The 11,846-nt window shown below is 40.9% G+C and overlaps 1 protein-coding gene across 6 annotated transcripts in view; it reads left to right on the forward strand.

The window, feature by feature from the left end:
• SHLD1 (shieldin complex subunit 1) overlaps nucleotides 1-9,653 on the forward strand; it is a 171,402-nt gene extending 161,749 nt beyond the window's left edge. For 3 of the 6 annotated variants that reach the window (XM_070801148.1, XM_019973367.2, XM_019973365.2), the window contains exon 3: nucleotides 3,275-9,653. In XM_070801148.1, coding sequence (XP_070657249.1) covers nucleotides 3,275-3,717 — 443 coding nt within the window. In that variant the 3' untranslated portion in view covers nucleotides 3,718-9,653. The remainder of the gene's footprint in view (nucleotides 1-3,274) is intronic. The other 3 variants (XM_070801149.1, XM_070801150.1, XM_019973368.2) reach the window with 3 other exon arrangements.
• The last annotated feature ends 2,193 nt before the right edge of the window (nucleotides 9,654-11,846 follow it).

Below are 11,846 nucleotides of genomic sequence, written 5' to 3' on the forward strand. Positions count from 1 at the left end.
TCTCTGTTGTCTGTCCCAGGAATCTGTCTGGCCACTCTATGAATTCTTTCTCCTTCTGCCTCCATGCTGGGTCTCAGGCTGCTGAAGATATAGCCAACTAGTAGAGGAGGATGTTGACACCAGCCATGGAATTATTTAGTTTCTGCTTCTTCTTGCCACATGGCCTTGTTCACTAACCCTCCTTCTGTTTCCGTGGTCTCTGATTGCTGGTCGCTTCGTAATAAGACTGCATGTAACCTTCTCCAAAGAGGCACCCCTCACTATTTCTGCTACATGCTGATCCTTCCCTAACACTGCATTTATCCTTTGTATCCACACTGTCCCCAGTCAATATCATCCCATCTTTGTGTATTGACAACACACACACACACACATCCTGTGAGTATTTTCCAGTTGTTTGATATCTAGAAGTATGTCTTCTCTAACTGAGGTCCAGTTGAAGTGTGAGTCTCAGGTGAAGGCCATGGTCTTCAGCATCCTCTGTGTATTTTGTAGCAACTTGTAATGAGTTACACTGATATCATTAGATTGCTCTTAAATGTGTGTTGAATTAGTGGATGCTTGTCCACATTGGCCCTGCATGTGTCTCACAGAACTTATGTCCACGTTCTTTTTGTATACTCCAATGCTTTGGATTATACTTTTCCATTCCCTGTATTACCATGGAAGTTCTGGGAAAGAGATCATTTAGCAAAACTCTTGTTTTATAGACGAGAAAGCCAAAGCTTAGAAAGATGTCATGTCTACCTGGTAGGAAAACTAGAGTCAAAACATCAAATCCTGCCTCCTTTTTTAAACTTCACCCAGTGCGCCATTCAACTTTCTTCATCTTTAGCAAGTACAAATATTTTTATTATAGCTATTAATTGAGTTAGCAAGGGTAGGGTGTGTGTGAAATTAAAGCTAGTAATTTAATAAAGCTTATGTCATAGTGAAAAAAGGAAAATACATTTTGATTTAAAGTATGAAATTTTAAAGAATAAAACTGCTAGCTGTATAAGGAATTCTGCAACTTGCAAATTAATTTTTTGTATAAAGTCTTTTGTAGAACACATCAATAGGAACATTGTTTCGAATGACCTAAAGGATTTCTATGTTAAGAATTAGGGTGTCCAGAGAGGAACAGGTTAGATCAAGAACTAAGATTTGTCTTTAGATCTGCTTTCTTCTTTATTATTAAATCACTTACTTTATTTGTTACCCCTCCTTTAAAAAGCACAAAAAATGGTAACTTTAATTTAGAGGTAAAGAGTCTAAAGGATTCTTATAGGGAGTAGAAAAGAAAATGTCTGAACTGTATAAAGGCCCAGAACTGTATGTTAGGGGTCATTGCTGTGTTTGTGCCATGAATTCCTTTGCCTCCTTTGGCCTCTGGTGCAGCCTCTCAACTTCTCAGAATAGTGTTTTTAAATACATGAATCAAAATATATAGGATTACTAAGGAAAAAATATTGAAAAATAGTTATTAAAATATTTAAAGAACAAAGATATGATATAATCAATATATAATGCTTTTTATTAACACTTATATAATAAGATCTAGTATCAGAAGTAATAACTATGGTGATTTCAGAGCAGTGTGTCTTCAACTACTCAGGCTGCCATAACAAAGTACCATCAACTGCGAGGCTCACACCAAAGAAAGGCATGTATCTCCTCACAGTTCTGGAGGCCGAAAGCCTGAGATCAGGGTGTCAGCATGGGCTTTCCTTGCTTACAGAAGATCACCTTTTCATTGTCTGCTTACATGCTCACATGTCCTTTCCTTGGTTCTTGCACATGGGGGTGGGGAGGGGGTGGGAAGGGGAGAGAGAGGGATCTTTTCCTCTTCTTACAAGGCCTTCAAGTCCTGTCTGATTAGGGCCTCACCCTTATGACTTAATTTAACCTTAATAACCTTAAAGTCCCATCTCCAATTACAGTCACATTAGGGATTAGGCCTTCAAGATATGAATTCTGGAAGGACAGTTTGGTCCATACATAGTGATAAGCATAAGTGATATTTTAAAACATCTTCAATAAACTTTAATATGAAATAAAAATAGCTGTGATCTGTTGGTAACAGAGTCACAGACGCTGCTGCTAATAAGTTTGTTGCCTACATTCTTTATGGAAGGAAATTCTTAATTTCAGGTAGAGGTTAATGAAAATAAGGTTTTTCCCCCATTCTAGTTCATAAACATCCTGAATTTCTATATAAGGACTCCCAGGTTAAGAACACCTGCCTGATACATGCAAGTAAGATATTCTTATTTTGAGGAAATGAGTGGCATAATCCCTAGACAGTGGGAACAGATTCTGAAATCAGGTTATTCTACTCATTGCCAGTTACTAAGGAACAGTTCAGTTCAGTTGCTGAGTCGTGTCCGACTCTTGGCAACCCCATGGATTGCAGCAAGCCAGACCTCCCTGTCCATCACCGTCTCCCGGAGCTTGCCCAAACTCATGTCCATTGAGTTGGTGATGCCATCCAACCATCTCATCCACTGACGTCCCCATCTCCCGCTGCCTTCAATCTTTCCCAGCATCAGGGTCTTTTCCAGTGAGTCAGTTCTTCACATCAGGTGGCAAAAGTATCGGAGCTTCAGCATCAGTCCAATGAATATTCATGACTGATTTCCTTTAGGATTGGCTGGTTCGATCTCCTTGGAGTCCAAGGGACTCTCAAGAGTCTTCTCCAACACCACAGTTCAAAAGCATCAATTTTTTGGCACTCAGCTTTCTTTATGGTCCAACTCTCGCATCCATACATGACTACTGGAAAAACCATAGCTTTCTACAGACCTTTGTCAGCAAAGTAATGTCTCTGCTTTTTAATATGCTGTCTAAGTTGGTCGTATCTTTTCTTCCAAGGAGCAAGCATCTTTTAATTTCATGGCTGCAGTCACCATCTGCAGTGATTTTGGAGCCCAAGAAAATAAAGTCTGTCACTGTTTCCATTGTTTCCCCATCTATTTGCCATGAAGTGATGGGACTGGATGCCATGATTCTTCATTTTTTGAATGCTGAGTTTTAAGCCTGCTTTTTCACTGTCCTTTTTCACTTTCATCAAGAAGCTCTTTAGTTCCTCTTTGCTTTCTGCCATAAGGGTGGTGTCATTTGCGTATCTGAGGTTATTGATATTTCTCCCAGCAGTGTTGATTCCAGCTTGTGCTTCATCCAGGACCAAGGAACAGTGAGTATGTTAACTGAAAGGAAATATCATTTGCTCTTGCCTTGCTTTCTGATATTTTAAAATATGTGTTTGAAGATTGGAATGTATTTTGTCTTGCAGATAGCAGTAATCTAAATACTGAGCAAAATGATTCCTGGACCTCTGAGAACTTCTGGTTTTACCCTTCTGTGAAGGGCCAACCAGAAACCAAGGAAGAGGATGATGGACTTCGGAAATCTCTGGATAAATTCTATGAAGTATTTGGCAATCCACAGCCAGCCTCTGGAAATTCACTCTCCACATCTGTTTGCCAGTGCCTGTCTCAGAAAATCAATGAACTAAAGGACCAGGAGAACCAAACATACACCCTCCGCAGTTTTCAAATGGCCCGGGTCATCTTCAACCAGAATGGCTGCTCCATCTTACAGAAACATTCCAGGGATGCCCACTTCTACCCAGTCAGAGAAGGAAGTACGTCTCTACAGGATGAAAAGCTGACCCCAGGACTTTCAAAAGATATTATTCATTTCCTCTTGCAGCAGAACTTGATGAAAGACCAGTAACTGGTGCCTGGTGGTGAGAGCAGGTGTATGGGGGCAGGAGGAGAGTATCCCTGTGGCCAATACCATTGGTGCATCACCCAGAACCCATCAGGTCTCTTGCCAGCTTGGTGTGCCCAGCCCCCAGCTAAGTGCTTTGCAGGCCAAGGCTGGCATCTGTGATCTGGTCCTGGAGCCAGTCCAGTCCAAATGGAGAGCTGGCAGTGTCTGGTGGTTTTATTGCCTTTAGGCCATCCCTTTGACCTAAGGCCAGTGACCAAGTGGTTTGGGAGTCCAAAGTCCACCTTCCTTCTTTCCAGGAAGGACATGCTCTGAGGCATGATTCAAGTATAAGAGCTCCCCTCCTGGTCAGGTCAAAGCTGGGGTTTCACTATCTCACCCTTTCCTGGCTCCTTCCTTTCCCCGCCCTCCTTCTCTCATTCAATTACTGGTGTCTCCTGGGAGTATTTCCATAATAAATCTCCTATACCTGAACCCTTGACTCAGAGTCTGCTTCTGGAAGAACCTGACCTAAGAGGACAGGCTTCCATTTGATGAGTTTTGGGTTTTTTTTTGGGGGGGGGGTGCCCCACTGACTAGGGATAGAACCTGGGCCCCCTGCAGTGGAAGTATGGAGTCCTAACCACTGGAGTGCCAAACAAGTCCCTTGATGAGTTAGTTTTTTTGAAGGGTACAAAGCCTTATGCTGAATCAAATATAAGAATTCAATCAAGTTGTAAAACTGTGACCATGTGACTGAGAACGTGTGTCCCCAAATAATTTAAATATGTTTCCAAAAGGTGCATCACATCTTAATCATACCTTTGCTTCTCCAATGCCAGAGTTTCCTGCTTTATACTCACTGGGTATGGAAGGAACATTTGAACCATCTAAAATAAGAGCTAAGATTTGCAAATTAAAAGAAAAAAGTCTGTTCATCTCCACCAGATTGTAAATGTGAGAGGTGAGAAAAAAACAAATGTGCACCACTCACCAAAGTATGTGTAAACTCATTTATCATATGCTTAATTGATGGATGCAGCCTTGTCAACTTGTGGTGGAAGAAGAAAAGGAAACGTTTGCCCAAGTGGACTCTTTCCTCTCATTTTTGGTTCCACCTGCCTGTTGCCCACACCCTCTGTCACCCTCTGAACAACGGATGTCTCACCCTTGTCCTGCCCTTGCTTGGTCAGGAGCAGCTTCATTTTTTAAAAAATTTTTAATTAAAAAAATTTTACTGATGTATAGTTGGTTTACAGTGTTGCATTAGTTTCAAGTGTACACCAAAGTGAAGTAGTTACACATATACATGTACCCACTCCTTTTTAAATTTTCCATATAAGCCATTATAGAATATTGAGTAGAGTTCTCTGTGCTCTACAGTAGGTCCTTATTAGTTGTTTATTTTATATATAGTAGTGTATACATGTCAGTCTCAATCTTCTAATTTATCCCTCCTCCCCTACCCTTCTCTATGTCTATGCTCTATTTCTGTTTTGTAGATGAGTTCATTTGTACCCTTTTTTTAGATTCCACATGTAAGTGATATCATATGACATTTGTCTTTCTCTCTCTGACTTATTTCACTCAGTATGACAATCTTTAGGTCCATGTTGCTGCAAATGGCATTATTTTGTTCCTTTTTAAGGGGAATGGCTTTTAAATAGCCCAAGCAAGCCTGTGCTGGTAGGTCCTCTGCTCTTCAGCTGCATCCTTAAGGTTTATTTGAGATTCCTTTGGTAGAAGGACATCTCTCAGCACCGAGCTCCCTGAAATTGTAATCGGAAGCCTCATGCTAACCCCTCCCTCAAAGGTCCTTGGAACAAATTGCACTGAAGTGTTCTATCACTTGACAGGGGGACTATGAGAAAAGCCGGCAACACTGAGTAATTAGATTTTGAGAAACTCTAGGGGAAATTTAATTAGCATGAGACTCCATAGGTTTCCAGAAAGCAGAGTATGCACAAAGATCAGCTTACATGTGTATATTAACAGTGAATGAGGGTGCCCTCTCAAACCAGAGGTCTTGCAGATTCTTGACTGGAGAGAGAAGCCTTTTAAAAGTTTGGAATTACACATTATGGCTTCCAGTTCTAGGAGAAACAAATGTGGGAACAGTATCCACCTCAAAATACAGCACCACTGGAAGGAGACCTAACAGGAAAGAAATAGGAAATGAACAGTCCTTTGAGAAAACAACTCCAGGTCTTCCTCTGACAACCAGTTATCTGCATTTTCTCCATGGGCTTCTCCTATTCAACTGGCCCCCCAATAATTGTCAAACCATGAGGACTTAAATTGAAAAACTACAGGTTGAATTTTGAAGTAGCTAGTTTTATTGTTTTTTAATGTGAAGTTAACCTGTAGATGCCCTTGACTGCTGTTGTTTTATTCAGCTACTAAGTCGTGTCTGATTCTTTGCGAGCCCATGGACTGCAGCACACCAGGCTCCTCTGTCCTTCACTATCTCCCAGAGTGTGTTCAAATTCATGTCCATTGAGTTGGTGATGCTATCTAACCATCTCAACTTCTGTCACCCTCTTCTCCTTTTGCCGTCAATCTTTCCCAGCATCAGGGTCTTTTCCAGCGAGTTGGCTCTTCCCATCAGGTGGCCAAAGTATTGGAGATTCAGCTTCAGCATCAGTCCTTCCTATGAATATTCGCAGTTGGCTTCCTGTAGGATTGACTGGTTTGATCTCCTTGGAGTCCAGGAGTCTTCTCCAACACCACAATTCAAAAACATCTGTTTTTCATCGCTCAGCCTTCTTCAGAGCTTCCCTTATAGCTCAGTTGGTAAAGAATCCACTTGCAATGTAGGAGACCGCAGTTCGATTCCTGGGTTGGGAAGATCCCCTGGAGAAGGGAAAGGCTACCCACTCCAGTATTCTGGCCTGGAGAATTCCATTGACTGCATAGTCCATGGTGTTGCAAAGAGTCAGACATGACTGAGCAACTTTCACTTTTTAGCCTTCTTCATGGTTCAACTCTTACATCCGTACATGACTACTAGAAAAACCATAGCTTTGGCTATATGGCCCTTTGTCAGCAAAGTGATGTCTCTACTTTTTAATATGCTGTAGTTTTTAGCATATTCAGTCACTGATGGAGAAGGCAATGGCACCCCACTCCAGTACTCTTGCCTGGAAAATCCCATGGATGGAGGAGCCTGGTAGGCTGCTGTCCATGCGGTTGCTAGGAGTCGGACACAACTGAACGACTTCACTTTCACTTTTCACTTTCCTGCATCGGAGAAGGAAATGGCAACCCACTCCAGTGTTCTTGCCTGGAGAATCCCAGGGACGGGGGAGCCTGGTGGGCTGCCGTCTCTGGGGTCACACAGAGTCAGACATGACTGAAGCGACTTAGCAACAGCAGCAGCAGTCACTGAAGTATTGGAGATTACTTTCCATGGCTATCAACAGAAGAAAACTAGAGTATTTAATACTGTTTTTAAAAGACAAAAGATATAAGGTATTTGAATTTCCATACTAAGAAGTAGCCGCTTCTATTTGGTGGTAAGATTTTAGTATCAGTGACTTTGTAACCTTGATTAACATCAGTGCTGCGGGTGTTCAGAAAAAAGGTAAACTCTGAAAATAGAGAATTTAGAAATCTAAAAGCCAGAATCATTTCAGGGTTAAAAAAAAAAAAGTGTGGTGTGTGCTTTCTTGTATCTGAGTAAGTGTTTGTGACAGGTCAGTACAAAATATTTGTTTCCCTGCAATCTCACTCCTTAATTTGATCTTCATGCTGTTAGGATGGCATTTTCCACTCATCTCTGTTTTCCTTTAATAAAGACTAAGAGATAAGGATATTAAGACTCTGATCTCTGGTATCATTGTCTAATACTGCCCTACAGATCTCTTCATTGACATCTTAGCCTATGAACATTCTATCTAGGATATCATCTTTGGTCCATTTCAGAAGTCTATGGGAGGGTGGATTTGCTTGCAGAAACCTCTGAACTCTAAGGAGGAGAAACATATTTTAATATATTTGTGTAACTGCTTTTCACTTTACTAGTCTGTTTCTTTGCATGATGTATGTATGTAATAGATCATATTACTGGTAATTAACAAAAAACAGTACAGTGATACTTTTTAAAGTTTTCGAAGTTTATTTTTTAAACTTTTTATTGGTTTTAATCATACAGAAGAGTGTTTATAAGTGAACATCTTGAAGATTTTTACAAACTGAACCTACCAGTCAACCAGCATCCCACTCAAGCAACAGATTTTACCAGCTAGCCCTGAGTGGAGATTTTCAAAGAACTAATTAGAATGGTTTGCTCAGATCAGTGTTTCTCAAACTACTGGTAGTATACAAAAGAACTTTAGGTGCTGCTAGGTGGACAATGTTTATTTTCATTGTTATCTTTTCAATTTATGTTAGAAAAATAAATCAGATCTATACTTTCACAGATATTACATGTTGTGGTTCAGTCACTAAGTTGTGTCTCTTTGCAAGCCCTTGGACTATATAGCACGCCAGGCTCCTCTGTCCTCCACTATCTCCTAGAGTTTGCTCAAATTCACCTCCATTGAGTTGGTGATGCTATCTAACCATCTCACCCTCTGTCACCCTCTTCTTTTGCCTTCAATCTTTCCCAGCCCCAGAGTCTTTTCCAGTGAGTCAACTCTTCACATTAGGTGGCCAAAGTACTGGAGCTTCAGCTTCAGCATCACTCCTTCCAATGAATATTCAGCGTTGGTTCCCTTTAGGATTGACTGGTTTGATCTACCTGTAGTCCAAAACTACATGTTTTTTGTTTGTTTTTCAGCAGAAACTCCTGTATATCCAGGCTCCTCCCTTACCTTTTGGAACAGTTCCCCAGAGCTGTCTGAGAGGCTGCCTTCCCAGGCTGTAGTCCTCAGTAAGGTCCCTGAATAAAACACAACTCACAACTGTAAGTTGTGTGTGTGTGTGTGTGTTTCCAGTGCTCAGTATGAATAGCTGCTTGATGTGAGTCATCACAGAAACACAGTTTTTAAAGTGTTGCCATTTTAGAGTCTATATGATTGGTAAGAAACGGAAAAGATCAATCCTGTCTGGTGATAACAAAGATGTGCGGACATGGCAGTCCAGAATGAAAACATATCACAATTTGCAATTGAGTAAGTAATGAAAAATTAGAAATATAGACCCAGACCTTCCACATGGAAGAAGCACCTTCCATGCTTCTCATTGCCCTTGGACTAGCAGCTGGTCCTGCCCATCTCATCGCTTTACCTTTGCTACAGCCACAGTGACTTCTCAGTTGCTAAACCTGGCCACCGCCTTAACCAACAGTGTTTGGGTAAGACTGTGAATTCCTTAATAAGGCTAACCATCAATTCAAACACCCCTCTTACTGGCCCCATTTTACAGATGGGGAAACAGGCACAGAAAGCTAATAGATAGTGGAAGAAGTACCAGAGCCCATACCTAACCCCGAGCTATCCTTCTCAGCTCCCTGCTCCCAAATGCTAACGTTCTTCCCACCCCAGGGCCACCCACAGTGTGCCTTCCTCAGAGAAGCCTTCACACTCCCTCCACCTCCCACCACTGCTGGGAGGGGCTGCTGCCTTCCATGTAGTCCTGCAGCACTGAGCATCACCTTCACAGCTTGACTTCACCAAATGAACGTAACAATGAGCAATGTAGTACATGGCTTAAGTCTCCCCCACCTCCCCATCTCCCACCCACACCAAAGGAAAGAGAGTTCTATCTTGTTCACCCATGCCTAGCGTGTCCCGGCTGGCAAACAGTGATACTCATTTATATTTATAAAATAGAATGTAGAAAAACATCTCTAGTGCTTAGAGATGTGTACTGAAGAATTCAGCAATAAAATGTAATGGTTGTAATTTACTTTTAAATACTTGAATGGAAGCAAGATGAAACAGATATGATCAATTTCATTTGTATGCTGCTTTGTATACTTCCAAATAAATGACAAGCCAATTTGCTTTTGTCTGCATTTTGACTTGAAACATTTTTTTTTTCCCCCCATTTTCTCTCTCTGTTCCCTTTCCCCCAGGTCACTTTGCAGTGGTTGACTCTCTCAGACTGTACTTTCTTTCACAGAGGAAAACCACTTTCCCTAACTGTCAGAGAACACAATCTCCATGAGCAAGTTTACATTCAGAGAAAGCCCCCCCATTTTTTTTTACTTTAATTTTTTGTTTTTTCTTGGAGTACAGTTGATTTACAATCCACAGTATATATATATTTAAAACATTATACAGCTTAATAGGAAAGCAAACATACAACCCAATTAAAAAATGGGGAGAGGATATGAGTAGACATTTTTCCAAAGAAGACATGCAAATGGCCAAGAGGTACAGGAAAAGATGCTTAACATCACTAGTTATCAGTGACATCCACAGCTGTCACTCATCATTACAATTTGCATTTGTAAAATGCAAGTCAAATCTACAACAAATATCACCTCACATCTATAAGAATTGTGATTAACAATTCTGTGTGGAAAGGGCCTGGAAAAAAAGGGAACCCTTATGTACTACTAGCAGAAATACAAATTAGTGTAGCCACCATGGAAAACAGGTGTTTCCTCAAAAAATTAAAACTAGAACTACCATGTAACCCAGCAGTTCCACTTCTGTATCCATCCAAAGGAAACAATAACACTATCTTGAAATATATCTGCACCCCAGTGTTCAAAGCAGCACCACCCACAATAGCCAAGACATGGAATCAACAAGAGTTCATAAAGAAATGAATGGATTTTTTAAAATGTGGCATATATACAATCAAATATTAGTCATAAAAAGAAGGAAATCCTGTCATTTGTGACAACATAGATGGATCTTAAGGGCATCACACTAAGTGAAATCAGAGAAAGCAAATACCAGTACTGTATAATCTCACTTATATGTGAAATCCCCCTCCAAAAAAAGTGAAACTGAAGCCATAGAAAGAACAGACTGATGGTTGCCGGAGGCAGTGGGTGAAATGCGTGAAGGTGGTCAAAAGCTACAAATGTCCAATTCTAAAATAAGTCATGGGGATGTAATGTACAGCATAGTGAGTATAGTTAATAATACTGTATTACATACTCAAAAGTTTCTGAGAGATTCTGTTTTTTCCATCTTTTACTGTTAATTCTCCATTAGGATATGAAAGGTGCCAGGGAAAGGTCATGGTCAGGAATGCAGAGTGCACCCTCTTCAGTGGTACTAGCTTAGCTGCTCATGTTTATGGAAGATTTCCCTCTCTTTTTTTCATCTTTAATTTTTTTTTCCTATTTTTTTTTTTAATAACCAGCTTGTGGGATCTTGGTTCCCCACTCAGGGATCAAACCTGGGCCACTGGCAGTGAAACTGTGGAGTCCTAACCACTGGGCCACCAGGGAATTCACATGTTTAAGTTCCTTGTAAGAACAGCAGTAGCTGAAAAGCACTTAAGCTGCCAGCACCATAGAAAGCCCAGCAACAATCCCTTTCTTCATATTGAAATACTAGTAATACCAGTAATAACCTCTTCAAAATGGTCCAGTAATGTGTTTAGGGATGAAATCCTGGATTAGTATCCAGTGTGGCAGCTCCCCTAATTTGACATCCAGGAGCTCCTTCTCCTTCAGGGGATGACTGATGCCATCTTGGAGCCCTGGCTGTTTGCTCCAATATGAACTCTTCCATGTTAAGCAAGGTTTGAGGAGTAACTAAAGGCCTTCCTACATTCTTCATCTTCAAAGAGTTTCTCACACTATGAATTCTCTGATGCAGAAAAAAGAGATGAATGTTTTCTATATATAAACGTTTTTCTATCTCTGATTATTTTATAACTTGAATCCAAATCTGTACACCAGCTTCTTGTTTCTTCCCTCAGAACAATCCAGGATTCTTTCCCTAGCTCCAATATCACAATTATGTCTGGCTTAGAAATGCAGTGGGCCCACTGAGACCAAGTTACCACATTTCTCCATCATCATATCGCAGTACCGTTTCTTCTGAACAGGGTCAAGAAGTTTCTGCTCATGCTGACAGAACTCTAAGGCCACATCTCTGAATGTTATTAGTCCAAGGCCATGGTTTTAGACCTGCAGGAGCTACTCAGTCCTTGGGCCTTTCCAGAAAAACACAGAGTCCAGAAAACCCAAACTGTCCCTTGTGGGCTTGGGCTACCACTGCACAGTTGTTTCCATGGCAACC

This window comes from Bos indicus, chromosome 13 (genome assembly GCF_029378745.1).
Source record: "Bos indicus isolate NIAB-ARS_2022 breed Sahiwal x Tharparkar chromosome 13, NIAB-ARS_B.indTharparkar_mat_pri_1.0, whole genome shotgun sequence".
In the NCBI taxonomy this organism is placed as follows: domain Eukaryota; kingdom Metazoa; phylum Chordata; class Mammalia; order Artiodactyla; family Bovidae; genus Bos; species Bos indicus.